This window comes from Malaclemys terrapin, chromosome 21 (genome assembly GCF_027887155.1).
Source record: "Malaclemys terrapin pileata isolate rMalTer1 chromosome 21, rMalTer1.hap1, whole genome shotgun sequence".
Classification (NCBI taxonomy): Eukaryota; Metazoa; Chordata; order Testudines; family Emydidae; genus Malaclemys; species Malaclemys terrapin.
Window position 1 is genome coordinate 4,598,657 of NC_071525.1, and position 19,031 is coordinate 4,617,687.

A 19,031-nucleotide genomic window follows, 5' to 3' on the forward strand; every position below is an offset into this window, starting at 1 on the left:
ATCTGCCAGCCCCCTCTCTGGTTTTGACATCTGGCTTGTCCTATTTCTCCCCTCGCGGTCACCCATCCTCCTCCTCCATAAGCGGGAACTGAGGCGCAGAGAGACTCGCCCAGAATCCGTGGCAAAGCTGGCTCTCCCAAATCCCAGGCTAGGGCCCCAACCACTAGGCCATCCCCCACGTTGAGCCTCCCCTGGCTGACGTCCCCACAACTGGCCATACTGGGGCAGCCCAATGGTCCAGCTAGCCCAGGACAGCAGCTGGTACCAGAGCGTCAGGGGGAGCGTACAAACCAGGACAGCTAGCAAGACCACCCATTCTTCCCCTCTTGGCTTCTGGCAGTCAGAGCTTTAGGGTCGGCCACGTCTTTCCTGTGGAGTGCGTGGAAATTGGGGGTTATTGCTCTGGACTGCGGTAGCCCCTCGGGGTCCCAGTCACGGACCCGGGCCCGCGGCGCTAGGCGCTGCACGGACACGGAATGCTCTCTGCCCCAAAGAGCTATGGATGTTAGAGGCGAACCAACGCCAGCAGCCGGCGACTCAGCCCCGCCCCCGCCGTTTTCAAGGTCAGAGGAGTCAGGGGCCTTTTACCTGCTTGTCTCTTGGTAGCCAGGAGGGCGGCGAGCTGGGCCTGGTAGGCCCCTGCACATTCTGCCACGACGCCGCGCAGGGAGACGTCCGGGTTACACAGCACGCGTGCCGTCTGAGCCGGCTTCCCTTCTTTTATGGCCTGGTTGATGGCAGCAATGCCTAGAGCCACTACGGAAAGAGACGGGGAAGGAAGGGGTTAGAAAAGGAAGAGGGTGCATTCATCCACACCCCCCACAGCGAGCCCAGCTTGGTCCAGGCCTGCCTGGAAGCTGGGCACCACGGCCAGTGGTCTCCAACCTTCCAACAGCCGAGTTCCAGCTGCATCGGCAGCCCAGTCCACCTTTGCAACAGCCATTCCCAGTGAGTAGTTAGCAGCCGGTTGCATGAAGCTTTGGAGAAGGAGATTAACCCTTTACGCCCCTGGGGAATGTGGATTCCAGATGGTACAGAGAACAGGTTCCTAGGGGCTGCTCCAAGTCAGATTGCAATTGGAGAATCAGGGGAGAAGCAAGAAGTCTCGGAAGGATTGCCACTGGCACAGCGTTCAGTGGCGTTCACTGCCGCAGGTTATGGGTCAGCATCCCAGAACCCCCGAGCCTAGCTCATCTCGCAGGGCCTACCCTGATCCCTTAAGACCTCAGCAGAGAGTATCTCGCAAGCCCTGGAGATTCAGGGAGGGTGGAAAGACCAGCATCACCGGGCTCGAGAGTCTCTCCCCGTCCTGCATTTCTTGGCGCGCAGGGGAATAACGGAAGAGCGCCGGGCTGCAGCACCAGCTTGAACCTGCTCCAAGTTAGCTTCCGAGCCCTTACGTCTCCTGGCTGCCTCGGTGTCCTGATTGGCCTTGGAAACCCCTTGCTGGATCTCCTCCCACCAGAGAGCTGCTCCATCATCTCCGGTCACCTAGGAGACAGGAGGCAAAAAGGGATGAGCCGGGGAATCTTTACAAACCGCCCGCAGAGGCAGTGCTTCCATCACGGAGATGCAGCCACCTCTGGGGAAGGGGCGGCTGGCAAAAACAGCATTTAACGGAGTGGGAGGAATTTGGCTTCAAGGCCCCAGGGCTCTTGTGGAAAATGCAATGGGACCTTTTGGAACCAGGTGGAGCAAGACGCATGCAAGAGCCTGGAGACAAAACGGCAGAAATTCCCCATGTTGCCCTGTGGCTTTGGGCTTCTAACCCAGGGCCAAAGGCCACTGCCAGGAATGTGAATCCTTAACCCAGCCTTGGAATGACAGTTCTCCCCCGTCCCGCACATCTATCCAGCTGGATCGTTCTCTGCCACACGCTGGTTTTAAAGTGTCCCAAGCAACGGCCTTTCCACCCCTTCCCTAGCCAGTTGGTCTCGGCAGCGCAACACCGACAGTCTTACCTGGGCTTTCTGCCTTAGCGCAGCGGTCAGGACGTGGTGGTAACGCCTCGCTCCCGGGAGAGTCACGGCAGAGAACCCGGCAGAGGGCAGCAGCAGAGCAGTGAGCGTCTTCTCCGGGTCGTCCTGCGCCAGCGCCTCGTTGATCAGTCTGATGGCGAGGATCTCTGCGCCAGGAAGAACAAAGAGAGCTGGTGATTCCGAGCTCACTGCAGCTCACGGAGCCCCAACGCTCAGGGATAAAAGCCACTTACTGTCGTTTTCGTCTCGCACTGCCGAGTTGGCGCTGTTCACGCAGGCCTGGATGTCGTTCCAGCTCAGGAACGCAACCCCGGCTTTCCCAGACCGGTGCTTCAGTTTCAACAAGTCGTCAAAATAGCTGAAAGGGGAAAGACAGAGCCAGTGTTTAGCACGGGACTGAAAGGTCCCACATACAAGGGTCTGAAAAACGCCGTCAGAAAATGTCAAAACGCCCCGCCGCAGGAGGCAGTCTCTTGGTTTCCAAAATGGGGAAACTGAGGCACAGAGCAGTGATGGTCACGCGTTGAGCCAATAACATAGCTAAGAATGGAACCCAGCAGTTCCGACTCTTAGTCCCGGCTTTGGCCACCCAGACCATCCCCCCTCCTGCCACAGGCAGGAATAGAACCCAGGAGTCCTGACTTCCATACACAAATTCACCCCTAACTCTCTTAGCATAAGACCGACATGGTTTTCTCCTCCAGCAACAGATGCCTCTCTTGCCACCTGACCTTCAGGAAGCTGGGTCCAAGTGGTGGCTCCTGGGAAGATCTGCAGCCAGCCCCAGATGACATCTGGTAACAGAACCAGGTTCCAGACAGAGTTTAACCATTCAGGTCGTGAATTCCTGCAGGTCCTGTTTCACAGCCTCAGAAATCTCCCCACCCAGCTCGACCCACCTCACAACCATCAGGGGTGTGGCTCTGTCATTTTTAAATGCCACAAAGCCTTTTAACTCATTCACGGCCAATTCACTCCACTGGAATCGGTACACGGGGCATCATTCCCACTCAGATCCACCCAATTACCGCTGCGCGTTTGCATCCTCGATGTCAGATAGGCCCAGGGCAGGGCTGACCAGGCTACTCCAGAATCCATAGATGTCCCCAGCTTCCAGCGCCCGGTCGATCAGCGCCACGGCCGAGAGCATCTCCACCGCAACGTACAGTTCCTCCTGCCCCAACTCACCCTGCAGAAACGGGGAGGGGACGGGCACACACAACAATGATCCTTTTCTGCCCCCCAATCCCTACAGTTCCCAACACGAATCCATTTACAGTGGGGGAAACTGAGGCACAGAGAGACTTGTCCCATGCTGTCTGTGGCAGAGATTGAAGCCAGATCTCCAGTCCAGGGCTTTCAGCACCAGGCCAATGAGCTGTAGCGATTCCCCTGCAGGGACTGCAGTCTGGGAAGTGCATGCTTGTGAAGGTGGCCCCCAGGACAGCCTCTGTCACCTCTCCTCTTTTCCCCGCCCCCGGAGACGCTGCCGTCTCCTCACCTGCGGATGGTGTTGCTGTAGCAGGGCCAGCTCGTGCTGGTACAGCTGGGCGGCAAAGGGAAATGCCTCGGGGAGCTGGGCCTCGGGGCTCATCAATTCTCGCACCGTCTCCGTCGCCTCCCCCCGGCGGATCGAAGCGTTGATGCGGCTCACGGCCTGCCTCACTGCGCGCCAGCGGGACAAACGAGGCAAATTAACCGGGGGGCGAGGGGGCGGAACTCGGGGCTGGGCTTAAGGCAGCGCTCAAACCAAGCTCACGTTGCTTGAGCGGGAGCGGCCATGCTGCAAAAAACTAACCCTCCGGCGGCACGGAGCGACTGCCTCCCTGCTGCGTGGCCAGCTCCAGCTTCACCCCACCCCGGCAGCTGGAGGTTACAGCCCCGCTGCGTGTCCGGACGGGAGCCGGGGTAGGGGGAGCACTGCTGTCAGCCCGCCAGCGAAGACACAGGTCTCCTGGAGCCCCGGCTCTGGGCTACTGAGGAATTGTCCTGCCCAGTTCCGTTCAGTGGCAATAATCGCGGGGTGTTGAATTTGGGACGACAGGGGCATGTGAGGGCAGAGATCTGGGGCCCAGGCAGGCCTGGGCTGCCTGAATTCTGCTTATTACGCGGGGCTTTGCAACCCAGACGCCACGTGCTGCCAGTCAGTTAACTCTTCCGTACCACGTGCATTTTGAGCAGCTTGCCTGCTGCACAGGGGACTCAGGGCAGGCGTGATGCGCTCTGCCCAGGCACGGGACTGGCCCTAGCGGCTCTTTGCTGCCTTGGCAACAGGGCGGCATTGCAAGGCAGGGGCAGGATAGATCCGTTGGGCCAGGCAAAGTCCCCCGTAAGCAGGGACACAAGTTAGGGATGGCCCAAGCCCCAGGAGCTCCCAGAGGTGATGCAAGCGACCTTCCTTCTACCTACCAGCTGACGCACGCCCCATCCCTATAGCAGCCAGATGCCAAGCACGATGTGCAGACCCTCTCCGGCTGGGGCACTAATGCGTTAACATTTCCAAGACAGGAGCGGGAGCAAATGCAGCAAGTGAACAGAGACAGGGAATCCCTGCGGGGCAGGCGTCTCTCGACAATTCATTGGCCTCTCTGGCGAGGCGGCCAGCAAAGGTGCCAGTTACAGGGGGTTTGCGGCGAGGGTCACTAGGAACTGGAGCAAGCCCCAGATGCATCAGGCAGAGGCCGAGAAGCCTGGATCTGGCCTCAGATTCACAGCGACCCTGGCTACCCCCAGCTCGGTACCAGTCCCCTTCGCTGCATGGGAAACTTGCCATGACTTACTGGCATGTTCCTGATCTCCCTTCTCATTGGCTGCGTAGATCCCCGCCTGCACCTCCTCCTGCTCCAGCAGGTCCACGTAGCCCAGCTCCTGCAAGGAGGAAAGCAACAGGAGCTAGCACACAAGGGGGACCGGCCCAGCCAGCCTACTCCCCTCCCAGGGCCATGCCTGCCATCCCTCCGCGGGAAGTCGCTCACATGCAGACCGGCTGCAGGGCTTCCTGAATGTCCAGGTGTCACAGGAAACCTTTAGCGCATGGGGCTTTCACTTGATCCAGACCCACCCCAGCACAGGGTGTCTGGACTGCTAGGGCCCGATCCCACAGCACCACTTGGTTCCTAGCCCTGCAATTTTCCTCCCAGCTCCGGTATGCAGGCTACTTCCCCTGCTGGGCCTTACCAGTGCTTTCTGCTCCCGATCTGTACTCAGCTGATCCAAGTACCAGGCTGCGTTCTCCCGCTGCACACCGCGCAGGGCCAGGACGGGATCCTGCAGGGCCCGGCACAAGGCTGGAGGGTCCTGCCTCTCCAGAGCATCGTCCACGTATTCCAGCGCTCCGTGCACTAGAAGAGAGGCACGGAGACACCGCTACAGAGCCACTAGCCTGGGGCGTTTGGTACCATGGAGCCCTAGCGTCAGTGTCCTATGGCGAGGGAGGATTTAAAAGGCCTGGGGGTCGGCTCAGGCAGAGCACGGGATTCGACTCCACTTACTGCGCTGGCTGGCTTGGAACGTCAGCTGTCCCGTGGATGGACCTTTGTCGAGGAGCCCGTTTTGAAAGGGCGGGTTGATATTTGTGCCATATGCTAGCTACATCCTGTCCCCTTATAGCAGATGGCTCACCGAGAACAGCCTGCTACTGCTGCCAGCTGATGGAGCGACTCTCTGCCCCCTACTGATGACCCACGAGCTTTGATTTTTCTAGCATACCCGCAACGCAAGTGACAAAGCGCTCGTCAGTAGAGCTCAAAGCTCTTCGCCAAGGAGGTCAGTATCTTGATCCTCATTGTACAAAGGGGGAAACTGAGGCACAGAGGGGGACATGCCTTCTCCAAGGTCACCCAGCAGGGTGGTGGCAGAGGAGAGAATAGAACCCAGGTCTAAGGCATCCCAATCTAGTGCGCTAACCACTAGGCCACATCCACTCAAGGTGGCGCTCCATTGACCTCTACTGATGACTAGGCCAACGTGAGCCTGCCCCAACTTCAGCCAACAGAACTGCTCATGTATTAGAGGCTTGGGCTTCAAAAATCCAGAGGTCTGGGGTTCGATCCCCGCTACCAGCCACCCGCCCAGGGGCACTGCATTAGGGCTTGTCAACACATGAAAGACGATCCGGAATAAGGTTGTCAATTTAAAGTGGATTAGCTATTCCTGATTAATCCACTTCCAAAACGGAGTTCAACTAATTCACAATAAAGGCACACATCCTGGAATAGGAGCGTCTCCACCCCTGTGTAGACAAGCTCTTATAAGGAGTTTACCCAGGTTACCTGCTTCAGGGATTCCCTTTTGTGCCAGGGGAAGTCAGTGAAGGAACCATGTCCTGAAATGAAACCCTTTGCTCCCTAATGGGGAGGGAGAGATTCCCTGCCTAGTGCTCCGGGCCAGGACTCTGAAAACAACTGGAGCAGAGGCCATGCCCCCACTAAAGAACCCAGCCTGGGTCTCACGTGAAACAAAGCCTTTTGGGAGAGCTAGTTAATGTTGGGCAGAGCTCCCACGCCAAGGGGACTTGCTCAATAAACAGCGTATTTACTCCAGCAGCTCTCGGGGGGGGGGGGGGAGAGGGGGTTGCTTTGCTCACCGTTGACTTTGTTGATGTTCCCTTGTATTTCAGCCTGAGTCAGACATCGGTCGTAAATATCCTCGCTTTCTGGGCTCTCCTGCAGGTACTGAGAAGAGGGAGAAGCCACCCACCATTGCACATCTTGGCCTAGATGCGCACCCCTTTTCTGCAACTGCACCCCCATATCCACCAGCTCCGCCCACCCAGCGTTCCTCCTGTGGCCAGCTCAGCCAACTTTAGGCCAGCCCTCCTGGAGGATCTGGCCCACTTCCTTTCCTGGCTGCAGAGAAACCCGCCCTGCGTTTTCCCTTGATCCATTTCGAAGATGACTCAAGCCCTGAATTTTAGGTGTCAAAGCGCAAGGCGCATCCCCCCCGATCATGATGCACATCACAACGCTGTGGTCCACATATAAGATAAGAGCCTACCACTACCACCAGGTAACGGAGCTTCTCCTTTCACCGAGGGTTCTGCCCTTACCCGGTTCCTGGCATTGCCAGCTTTCTCCATCTTCACCTGGTACAGCATCTCCTGGTAGACGGCGGCGAGGTTCTCTCGCAAGTGGAGCAGCATGGCGCTGGGATTGTGCAGGGCCGCCATGGTCTGCTCCACCACCCCCCTCTCCACAGCTTCGTTGATGGCGAGGACGGCGGCGTGGACTAGACCAGACGCAGCAAGAAAGAGACAGAGACAGAAGAGCATCGTGTGGTCAGAGGCTGGAGCGAGAGGATTTGAGTCTTTCCATTTATCTGGGGCCCGGATCTACACAGGGACACAGCGTTACAACTCCTGGCTTTCAGGGGGCTTGGAAAAAAAACAGTCACCCGAATCTACAAACCCTGGGTGAGGTGGTTGCTCTCTATACAATGCAGGGGGAGAGAGGGGCACCTAGGACCGGGATCCACAAAAACCAGCACACTAGGCAGGGAGCTAATGGGAGATGCAGATGGGTCCCACCTCTCTCCCGTACTGGAGGCAAGATTGTGATCCACAGGCGGGATCCACTCTTCTGGAGTTGGGGGGTCTAAGCAGCATGCCCCTAACTCTCCCTTGACAACCATTAGCCCTGTGGTTCGGGCTGAGCCGGCCCTAGACCGACCCGTAAAGAGGCCAAACGCATTCAGGGGTTACAGAGCTGGATTAAGCCAAAAGACCCCAGGGAGGGACTTAGACGAGCGCCGCTGCAGGAAAACCAACCCAGGGAGTAAAATCACCTGCCGCTTCATCCACGGAGAGCTCGCTGGCGAGAATCCCGCCGATCTTGCTGAAGGCTGGCATCTGGAGGCCGTATTTCTCCAGCTCCCGCTTCATGTTGTTAATTTCCTCCTCTGGAACAGAGCAAGCCCAGTCAGCGAATACACGGCCGTTTGGGCCAGGGCCGGCACCAGACTCTTTCTGACACGTCTATGTACCGTGAGGATGGCAAGCAGAGGCCCCAAGCAGGAACGGGCCCCGGGGATGCTAGGCACTGTACAGACTTAACCCCCACCCTAACCGGCAGGTGATGTCAATGGACATCAGCCAATTTAATCCGCGCCAGGAGCCCCCTATGCAGTGCCACAGGCTTCACTGGAGCTGTACATGTGCACAGGGATCCGGTGCAGAATCAGGGCCATACGGTAAAGAGACATTCAGTGACCCCAAAAGGGAAAAGCTAACAGAGCCAGCAGCAGCATGTGCGTCTGTCTCTTTTGTCAACGGCGCTGAATTGGGTACATACAGGGAGCCAGTCTCTCAAATGAGAGAGTGTGGTCCAGTGGGCAGGACACCTCGATTTTATTCCCACCTTTGCCACTGGTCTACCCTGTGACCTTGGGCAAGTCACTTCCCCCTCCCTGGGCTTCTATTTTCTCTCCCACCCTTTGTCCATCATGTCTATTTAGACAGTTCAGGGCAGGAACGGTCTCTTAACATGTGTACGTACAGCACCTGGCACAGTGGGCCACTGATCTCCTTAGTTAGCTACAGAGATAGAAAATTGACTTTTTTTGTATCTCAGCTTAAACAAAGCTCCTTATAAATAAAAAGCCTGCGGAAGCATCCCGTCCGCAGAACCATTCCAGAGATACAAGCAGTAAATACAGATCAGCTCGAGTTAACTAGCCCAGGAACTAGCCCAGATTTGTCCTTTACCATCCCATACCTGTAAAGTTCACTTTCCCGTATAAATCCTGGATCTGCGGAGCCAGCCCCAGCTTAAACAAGTATAAACTGAAAATTTAAAACAAACACACTTCATGGATGAATAGAACAATTCAGTTTTTTCCTGACACACGGTAACACACACATGCTACAGGGTTTTTTAATCCATACAGTAGATGACACAGTAAGCTCCATGGTCTGGTCATTAGAACACAGAACTGGGAAATCAAAGTTCTACAATGCCAGCTCTGTGACTGGCTCACTGTATGACCTCAGGCAAGTCACAGCCCTTCCCCGTGCCTCAGTTTCCCCATCTGTAAAACAGGGACAATACCCCTTTGTAAAGCACAGACACCAGCACTCTGTGACCCAGACTGGCTGTCTGCTGCCTTCCAGAGAGACTGAGGTGGTTGCTTTGACCCTGGAAAATAAAATAAACTGGACCCCATCTCTCCCTTCCTCTGCCAGTCACATGTGTTCAATCAGAACCCCTCTTGGCTTAAAAGGGTGGGGGACGCTATCAGGGTGTTCTCCCCTCGGCTTTGGGATCACCCCACCCCTCTGCTCTGAAACAGCCCAGACCCAATGGCTTTAGGGGCATGGGGCACATGGCGTGTGAGCGCACACACACACACACACACACACACACACACACACACACACACACGCCCCATATTTTGCATGGATTATATTTATAACATTTTGTCATGGCATTTAGAGTCTGTGGCACCTAGAGTAAATGGCTGGATTGTCAGAGGCACCGAACTCCCCACCCCACGGCAGCCAATGGGAGCTGCAGTGAAACACCTTTGGGGAACAATCTGGGGGAAAAAAAAAAAAAAAAAGGCCAGGGGGCCTAAGCATAGAATTGGATACCTAAATCCAGTCACACAGATCCCACAGAGACACACACATGCCCTCACTTGACACGCATGGGCGTCGTCTATCAGACATGGAGTTAAACACGTGCATGGGAGTTTAAGGATCAGGACCCAAATCTGAGAATTACTGGCCTCAGGAGATAAACCTAAAACAGCCACCAGAGGGTGCAAGTATCATTGATTAAAATCTACAGGCAAAAAACTCCTCAGTTCCTACAACTAGGGCCCTACCAAATTAGTGGCCATGAAAAACACATCACGGATCGTGAAATCTGGTCTTGTGTGTGCTTTTACCCTATACTACACAGATTTCACCGGGGAGACCAACGTTTCTCAAATTGAGGGTTCTAACCCATAAGGGAGTTGCAGGGGGGGTTGCAAGGTTATTTTAGGGGAACCACAGTATTGCCATGTTTACTTCTGCATTGCCTTCAGAGCTGGGTGGCCAGAGAGCGGTAGCTGGTGACCAGACGCTCAGCTCTGAAGGCAATGCCCCGCCAGCAGCAGCGCAGAAGGGTGACAATACCATCCCAGGCCACCCTTACTTCTGCGCCACTGCTGGCGGCGGCTCTGCCTTCAGAGCTGGGCTCCCGGCCAGCAGCCGCCCCTCTCCTGCTGCCCAGCTCTGAAGGCAGCAGCGCCACCCGCAGCGGCCCAGAAGTAAGGGTAGCAGTACCGGAAACCGCCCCCCCACACAATAACCTGGCAACCCCCCCTTCCAACAACTCCTTTTTGGGTCAGGACCCCTACAATTAGAATACCATGAAATTTCAAATTTAAATAGCTGAAATCATGAAATTTACAATTTTTTAAGTCCTGTGACCATGAAATTGACCAAAATGGACCGTGAATTTGGTAGGGCCCTAGCTATAATCCCAGAGAGACGCAACGCTTTAACACGTTACATCCTGGATTTCTCACTTACCTCAGAGCATGGATGCAATAGACCACCCGGGGCATGTTCTTCTTGTCGTAGATGTCCGTTGTCTCCGGGTGAAAGATCTGTTGGCAATACAGACAGCACCCATGTAAGTGCCAATTAGCTTTAACTATTTGGCAACACAGTATAGCCGAGGGGCTAGGCATGGGCTGGAGATTCAAAAGACCTGGGTTTGATTCCCCGTTGTGCCCTGACCTACTGGGTAACCTTGACCCGCCTCTCAGTTTCCCCACCTGTAAAATGGGGACAGTGATGCCGCTCTCCTTTGTAAAGCGCTTTGAAGACCTGAAGCGGAGAAGCACTAGGGATTATCATTACAGTCTTTGCTGACACGGAGGGCCAATGCTGATCCATGTTGGGAGCTGCTTTTACATGGTCCCATGGGGAGAACACGATTCAACAGACAACTCTGTCGAGCGTCTGGCAGGATTGTACAGCCGTCTAGTCTTCTACTATTAATGCAGCAACCCCTTAACGCCCCCTCCTTCCACTCTCGAGTCACTGTAACTCACAGATGGAGAAGGGATCACTCATGCAGACCTGACTGCGCTCTAGAAAGTTTTACGCCCCTGTTGTGCAGGAGACAAAGGAAGGTTCCTTCACATCCACAGAGTTTCAAATGAAGATTTTATTAGCCTGACCAGCTGCCTTTGACTCCACAAGGCGTGGATGATACACCCGGCTGGGTGAAGTCACTCGAGTGGCTCCCGCTTACACGAAAGGGCTCTGCGTTTTTATCAAAGCAGAGAGCGCGTCTCATCTTTCCCGGGCTCTGCTTTTAGCCCGGACATGCTGATGCCAATACATTACCGTAGGAAGCCCCAGGCGGGTCATGGCCTCGCGCCAGTGGTTGATATTATCCGTGTGTCGAAAATGAAGTCCAGTTGCCTGGAAAAAGGAGAGATTAACCAGGGATTAGAACGACGCTTCCCTTTTGGGTGCGTTATGCCACTGTTGCCCTGTAGGGGGTTTCTTGCGCCTTTCTCTGGTGACGCTGGTCCTGGACACTGAACCAGATGCACCGGCTACATCTGAAGAAGTGAGGTTCTTACCCACGAAAGCTTATGCTCCCAATACTTCTGTTAGTCTTAAAGGTGCCACAGGACCCTCTGTTGCTTTTTACAGCTACATCTAGTTCTTCCAAACCCATTTAAGCCAGCACAGGCCATGAACGATGCAGCAGTGACCCTGACGGACAGTCAGCTCTGCATTGACGGGGTCTGGAGCGAGCTCTGTCAGGAGCATCAGATCATGCCCCCAAAAAATCCATCCGTCCATCTTCAACACAGGATGCAACGCCAGTTTCACCCATAGCAAAGAAATGGCTCGTGTGCCAAATGAGAGCCACAGGGGAATCAGACAGATCTTGCAGCACACACCAATATCATCACCTAGAATTTAAAGGATTTTTTATTCAAGGCCCCAATCCTGCAAAGACTTATTTGTTTGTACGTACTTCAGTAGCACATAGGAGCTTCAGTCAAGGACCAGAGCCCCATTGTGCTAGGCAGTGTACAAACACTGAACAAAAAGATAACCATAGTCCCTACCCCCAAAAGAGCTGAACTTTAAGCACAGTAAATAACCCATTGAAATCAACCGATCGGTTGCATTGCAGGATCAGAGACTCATGTGTTAATTTCATTTTCTTTTTAAAATGTTCTGCTTTTCAAACAATTTTACAAACATTCATATAGGGCCAGATCCTCCAGAGACTCACACACCTGAATAACTCTGCTCACACGAGTCAAATTAAGCACGTGCTTAACTCTTTGCAAAATGAGAGCCTTCATTCATGCAGTAGGGTTAGTTAATCTAAGAGGATACAAACGGAATCAAAAGCATCTACCCAATAAAGATTTTCCCATTGACTTCAGTGGGAACAGGATCGGCCCCTATGGCTCTGGATTCGTTATGTGTTATGCACCATCACATTATGTATCAGAAACAGACACATGGGCTGCATTCATCCAAGACAGTCTTTGATATGTTGGAAATAGAAGGGGACTTCAAAGGCCCTCAGGGTCTAGAATGAATCACCACCAACCTTTAAAAAGGAGCCTTTTTTCCTGCCTAGATTCCCATTCACGCCATGTGACTGGAACAAGGTGCAGAGATTTAATAAGCAGCAGGGATGGAAGCTTACAAAAGGGGGATGGAACCCACATGCCACTGTGTCAGCAAAGAAATTAATTGCTAGAGTAAATAAATTCCATTTTAGGTCACCTATAACAAACCTGTCACACATCCAACACAGGCAGCATCTCACATGCCAGTTGCATACTGTGGCTAAAATGTTGCTGTGTTAAGAGAAATTGAGCGTTTAAGAGAAAGTCATTGGACCTAGCAGAGTGGATTTAGGTTAAACCTATTAGGGGCCTTAATTCTTATTCACACCAAGCTCCCCCCGCCCTACCCCCCGGCTTTTTACAGCGCTCTGGCAGTGTAACCGCTTCTATGCATGAATGGGTTGAAATTCACCCCTTTACAGAAAAGTGTGTTGAAAGCGGGATTTTCACGAGCAGTAAAACTCTCATTGACTTGAACGGGTGCAGAGTTAAGCCAGTGTGGCAGGCTTTTGAAACTCCCAGACTTCAAGATTTTAAAGCCCCATTTTGAAGATTTAAGCGGCTCATTAGCGTTTGCACTGGCCTCTTCGGGGGGGTCCATTTCTACTTTATACGAGGGAGACAGAGTGACAAGCTGTGAGCACTTGCATCCCCACATGCGGTTATCCAGGTGAGCCACCCGGCCAGCATTTCTAAAGCTGAGCTCTTCAGTTTTATTCTGCCACCCATCACCACAGTATTTGAGCATCTAAAAATCTTTGATGGCAACAGAGGTTTCAACCAGGGCAGAGGCATAGCGAGCGCCCTCTGACCGGAGGGGGCCCCGCAAGGAAGGGGACCCCTAAAAGTGGCAAAATAAATACCACATTCCAGTTTCTGCATTGTAAGGGGCCCCGCCCGGACCTATGTTCGGAGGGGGCCATGTTCTTCGTTGCTACGGCCCTGAACCAGGGATCTCTTGATCTGAAGAGAAACGGTCTTCTACTGATCAATATCCCCTCTACATGGGTTGATAATGCAACCCAGCACTTTATAGACCTGGATAGGCACTAATTAACCTTCACAATGCCCCCATTTAATTTGGGGGGGGGGGGTATTCAGATTATTAAGTGAACATAGGCTGGTCCATTTCATTCATGCCTCTCATCAGTTTCATTTCCAGCATTTCCTTCAGAGAGGATCTGATTTGCACATCGGCAGTTCCCGTCAGCTCCAGTTGGAGAGGTGCCAGCAGTTTCCGTTATTTGCCCAAAGCCACACAACGAGCCAGGATTGGAACCCAGGTCTCCAAAGTCCCAATCTCAAACTCACTCCCTCTAACCCAAGCAAATCCCTTCACCCGATTCCTTTACCTCGTAGCGCCTCTGCTCGCGGTCATAGATCTTTTTCAGCGGGACGACGTCGGGTGCAAAGCAGTGACCCAGCTTGGCGAGGATGACCCCGTTCCGTAAGCTCTCCTCCAGCTCCGTAGGGGAGGCCAGCTCCTCGTTCAAACAAGCCTCCATCCATCTGGCACAGAAGACGGAAAACCAGTTAGGGAGACCGTTGTTGTTACAAGACCAGGACACTGCTACCACATCAAGTGCCGGTCTCCCACCAACCCTACGGGGCATTCCAGACACAGCATAGCCACCGGGTTGGGCTTCCGGAGACGGAGATGTGTAATGATGAACAAATATTTGGCCTCTGTTCAGATAGTGCTTTTTCCTCCTGGGTTTCTGCATTTTTACAGACAGGAGACAGCAAGGCACAGCGGTGACTTGGCCTGCCCAAGGTAAGTGGAAAATGCAGCAGTCAGGACTAGAATCCACTTGTGCCCGAGCCCATGCTCAGCGCCCTTTGCTTCCACTTATTGTTTGCTGGTAGTCTAACAACACTGCCTCCGGCTTTTCAGGCTGGCCACCCTTTATCCACAGGCAAAAAGAAGTGTCATACCCCTGCCCCCCCTTTACATTTGCTATAAAAGTCAGAGTTAAAAAAAAAAGGCATTGCTGATCGCTATAAGCCTATCTAGCGGATATGTGTGTGTGTGTGTTTTGAGAGACTGACAGCAAAGACAACCTTGAAGGATCCGGGTGCACAAGATTTTCTTTGCTTAGATTGTAAGCAGTTTTCAGTTACTCCTCAGTCCTCCCCATTGCCTTTCATGTCCCTTCCCCCCTCCCCTAGGGGTCACGACCCACTTGTCAAGAACCAGATCAGCCCATGCATGCCAACATTGGGGGAAAAGGAGTGACTTCAGAAGTCCAAACGCCCGGTGTTTGATTTAGAAGGCAAAACCTGTTATACAGGAGACAGTTAAGGTAGGTCAACATAACCCCAACAGGGCCCCTCTAGTGAATCAGTCATCCTTCCATGCTCGCTCACCGTTTCGCTTCCTCTAAGCGACAGAGATATTGATAGGCGATATTCTGTCTCCTCTGCTCATCCATCTCATCGGCGGTGAGACGCTCATCTGGACAATTCGAGAGAGACGAGGCCAGGTCAAGCGTGGACAAGAGTTTGGGTTTTGTTAATAATAATAATTAATTAAAATATTTCAATTAAGATTTCAGAAAACTTAGTAAAAATATTCCCAGGATTTCCAATGCCAAGAGCCTCTCAACCTCTCCTGCGCTGTTTGCAGCACATATTTTGCACCACCGTGCTAATGCACGAGAACCTGAAAGTGAGGTCAGCCTGTCTTTTCTCACTGTCCACACTGAAGGAAATGCAAGACCGAACCACAGCATCGGTGGTGAAGGACAATTTTTTAAAACGGTCGGTTGCAAAAGCAAAAAGGCGTTTGCCAAAAATCAGAGTTTTGAAATATGTATTTCTAACCGCACTCTCCCATTTCAGCTCTTAGATTTATGCAACATTACTTTTTAATACCAACAACAGTCTGAATTTTATGTTTCAGTGGCCACAGCACAGACTCTGCCCCAGTGCCATGTCCTGACTAGCTGAGCATTAGCAGCAATTAAAAGCCAAAGCTTCTAGTCCCACCATGGAAAACACCAACTGAAGTGACTTCATCTACAGTTATGAATCACAAGTTGGCTGAGGCCACACACTGAAGAGAACAGTTGTACGTTGCTAGAGGGGGGATGGACTATGACATGACTTAATAACCCTTTCCATCTAACGGCTATTAATGCTCTACTTTCTTTTTCACATGTAAACAGATCTGGTTTTCCCTTCCCTCGCTGCATGGCCAGCCAAAAGACAGAGAGTGCGCGAGCTGGGTTAACAACAAGTCCCTGTTGTACTCAGTCCATAGGTCATATTTAAAACATCCTCAGCCAGATTTGTATTTTTTGCACTCACACATGCCTTGTGTGTTCAAATCTTCCCAGAGACAAAATCAGACACACACACACTCTCTCTCTCTCTCTCTCTCTCAAATCAGGGTTTTGGCATATTCCCTAGAAAACTTGCCAGCCCTTCCCTCCCGTCTCCTGGCTCCCGCTGTGTATTGGCTACCATCTGAAAGGGCTCTGCCCTCACTGACATCCTACCCACAAAATATAACCCCTACCCCTATGCTCCTCTCCTTTTGGCCCCGTTACCATAGTATCCAAACCCCACAACTCTTATTCTCTCATCACCTCCGTGGAGTGCTATTGTCCCCATTTTACAGATGGGGAAATGGAGGCTCAGAGCAACCAAGTGACTTGCCCAAGGTCACACAGAGGGTCTGTGGCAGAGGAAGGAGTTGTCCATGGATGTCCCAAGTTCCAAACTGACTACTAGATCATCGCCTGACTCTAAAGTAGAAACAGGAATCACCCAACAACACCGACACACTGTACCCTAACTGGCAACCGTCACTCTGTCCATCTCAGGGCCAGCACTCTTCCCCCCACTGCCAGATTCCTTTCTGATTGTCCATCCTGGACGCTGTTTATCCTGTCGGCCCTCTCAAGCCCTGCCCACAGACCACTGGCTGGCTGGTCCAAACCCAGCTCTCTGCCTGATCCCAGCCTGCCTGTCTGTCCGTCCGGCACCAATCCCTGCACCTCCCCATTATCTGTGCCCTATCTACAGTCAGGTCATTGGCCCCACTGTGTCTCTCTGCCCCCTCCTGCTCACCCAGACCTGTCTCCTTTCTGCCCCAGGGTCGGGACCACACATCCCTACACCCATCGGTTCCCCCACCCCATCTCCGACCCATTGTCCGTTCCCACCTGTCTGCACCCACCAGCCACTCCCCGGTGTCTGTCTGTCTGCCCCTTCCACCCCCCCCCTTTCTGTCTGCAGCCCCCCTCTGCTCCCGTCCATCAGCCTGGCTGCTTGCCCCCTCTCCTCCCCTGCCCCACACCAATGTCTGTCTGTCCATCCCAGCAACTCCCCACAGCTCCTATCCATCAGTCTGTCCCCCCAGCCTGTCTGCCCCCTTCCGCCACACCCCTTTCTGTCTGCAGCCCCCCACTGCTCCCGTCCATCAGCCTGGCTGCTCGCCCCCTCTCCTCTCCTCCCCTGCCCCACACCAATGTCTGTCTGTCTGTCTGTCCATTCCCCACCCCCCTGCCCGCCCGGTCTCACTCACAGCCCGCCCGGGCCGGCCCGGACTCCGCCGCCGGCTCCATCCCGCTCAGCTCGGCTCCGCCCGGCTCGGGAATCGGGATTTGAATCTCCCGCCGCCTCCAGTCCTCCCCCAGCTGCTCCGGGACACGTGGCTGCGCCGCGGGGGTGGCTGGGGAATGTAGTCCTGGGGGGGGCACAGAGGGGGGAGGGGTTCCATGAGCCCTGCCCAGGGGGGGTCCCCTGGACACAGGGGGGTGGGGAGTTCCCCTGGACACAGGGGGGTTCCTGGGCACAGCTTGGGGGTACCCTGAGCTGGGGGGTTCCCCTGGACAGGGAGGTCCCAGGGCACAGCTTTGGGGGGTACCCTGGGCACTGGGTACAGCCTGGGGATGGGGGTAGTTTTGCACTCCCCTCCCCAGGGGCTCATCTGCTGTCTGGCTCTGCAAACCAGGCTCCACATCTACCCCTTTTCCCCTCTGCACCCCCCTGCCCCATGCCCTGCAGCCCATCGGATGTGTGAGGAGGGTGGGGGGAGAAGTGCTAGAAAGGGGCAAAGAGACCGTCCCAACCCCCGCTCTCAGTAGCCCCGTAGTGTGCAGGGAATGGGGGGCTGTCTCGCCAAGGCAGGCCGGGTGGAGCAGTTTGCATAATGCAGCTGCTGCCAATGCATCTCTCATTGGCGTTTGAGTCCCCTGCAAAACAGCCCTTACATTAGTGTAACTCTCTCTCCCCCAGCCTCTGACATCTGCACCCCTAATATAAACCAACAGAGAAGAAGCAGATCTAGTGGGTGGAGCAGGAAGAATGGACAGCAGGACTCCTGGGTTCTGTCCCCACCAAGGGAGAAGAGTGGGGTCTTGAGAGTCAGGACTCCTGGGTTCTGTCCCCACCAAGGGAGAAGAGTGGGGTCCTGAGAGTCAGGACTCCTGGGTTCTGGGACTGACTTACTATCTGACTGTGGGCAATTCTCGTCTCCTTTCTGTGCCTCAGTTTTCCCATCTGTGAAATGGGAAGGATGAGACGATATCACAGTCACTGCCACTTAATTCTTCAAAGCTGTCACTAATGCTGGGCCCCATGGGGGTCATTCAGAAGTTTGCCGGGACAGAACTGAAACATGTGCCCCCTCTGTTCCAAGCACACAGACCCCTGCCACTTGAACTACAAGAGAATCTTCATTAGCTCTTAGCAGTATAGGGCCTGTGACACACAGCGGAGCCCTTCTGATTCCACCCAGTAGAGGGCAACAGACCGCACATGCTAGCCAGTTCCTTACAGCCTTCACCTACCTCCCAAGGGTGTTGTGAGGTTTAATTAATTAATGACTGAGGTGCACAAGTGAGAATGGCAAGGTGTTATGTTCACTCTCTTAATACACCCTAAAGGGCTCCAATGTTGTCAGTGGAGGCAGGTGATTGTGCTACTTTGTCAAGTTGTTTTGTGCTGTTCATGCAACCATGACCTGGAACAATGCGGAATGCAGGGCCAGATCCATCCCTGGGGTCAATTCCACTGGAGCCCTGGGAGTTACACCACGGCTAACTCTTGCCTGTGATTCTTTGCAGCTCCTTGGAAAGGGGCATGTCTTCAGCACCTGTCATGCATCATGTCCCTATTTGAATGAGCTGGAGCAAGGAGTTGGCCTCCTTTGTTTTACAAAGCACCCTGCAAAAGCCACTGATGAAGTGACCCATGCTAATCCTGTTGGCTTGCACACTAAAATACCCAGCAGCTGCAAGGGCTGTGGGTATATCCCTAACCCCCACACACCCTGCCCAGTGCTGGAAGTCAGGGTGCCAAAACTAAGGAAAGAGAAGAGAATAGCCCTACAGTTAGACTGAGAGGCAGTGTGGTCCGGTGGCCTGGGGCTCCGGAGATTTGGGGTCGTTCCTGACTCTGACAATGACTTGCCGGGTGACCGTGGCCAACTCACTGCAGCTCCGT

General features: G+C 53.9%; 1 protein-coding gene across 1 annotated transcript in view; it reads right to left on the minus strand.

The window, feature by feature from the left end:
• The window catches only part of IQGAP3 (IQ motif containing GTPase activating protein 3), a 38,816-nt gene extending 21,653 nt beyond the window's left edge, over positions 1-17,163 (minus strand). The window contains exons 1-17 of the mRNA XM_054011429.1: positions 17,110-17,163; positions 14,946-15,033; positions 13,931-14,087; positions 11,320-11,397; positions 10,495-10,571; positions 8,690-8,757; positions 7,761-7,874; positions 7,027-7,205; positions 6,565-6,652; positions 5,157-5,320; positions 4,760-4,847; positions 3,481-3,644; positions 3,008-3,168; positions 2,213-2,337; positions 1,962-2,125; positions 1,401-1,491; positions 589-756 (exon numbers count right to left, since the gene is read on the minus strand). Of these exons, the coding sequence (XP_053867404.1) occupies positions 589-756; positions 1,401-1,491; positions 1,962-2,125; positions 2,213-2,337; positions 3,008-3,168; positions 3,481-3,644; positions 4,760-4,847; positions 5,157-5,320; positions 6,565-6,652; positions 7,027-7,205; positions 7,761-7,874; positions 8,690-8,757; positions 10,495-10,571; positions 11,320-11,397; positions 13,931-14,087; positions 14,946-15,033; positions 17,110-17,149 (2,014 nt within the window). The 5' untranslated portion in view covers positions 17,150-17,163. The remainder of the gene's footprint in view (positions 1-588; positions 757-1,400; positions 1,492-1,961; positions 2,126-2,212; positions 2,338-3,007; positions 3,169-3,480; positions 3,645-4,759; positions 4,848-5,156; positions 5,321-6,564; positions 6,653-7,026; positions 7,206-7,760; positions 7,875-8,689; positions 8,758-10,494; positions 10,572-11,319; positions 11,398-13,930; positions 14,088-14,945; positions 15,034-17,109) is intronic.
• Positions 17,164-19,031: the final 1,868 nt, after the last annotated feature.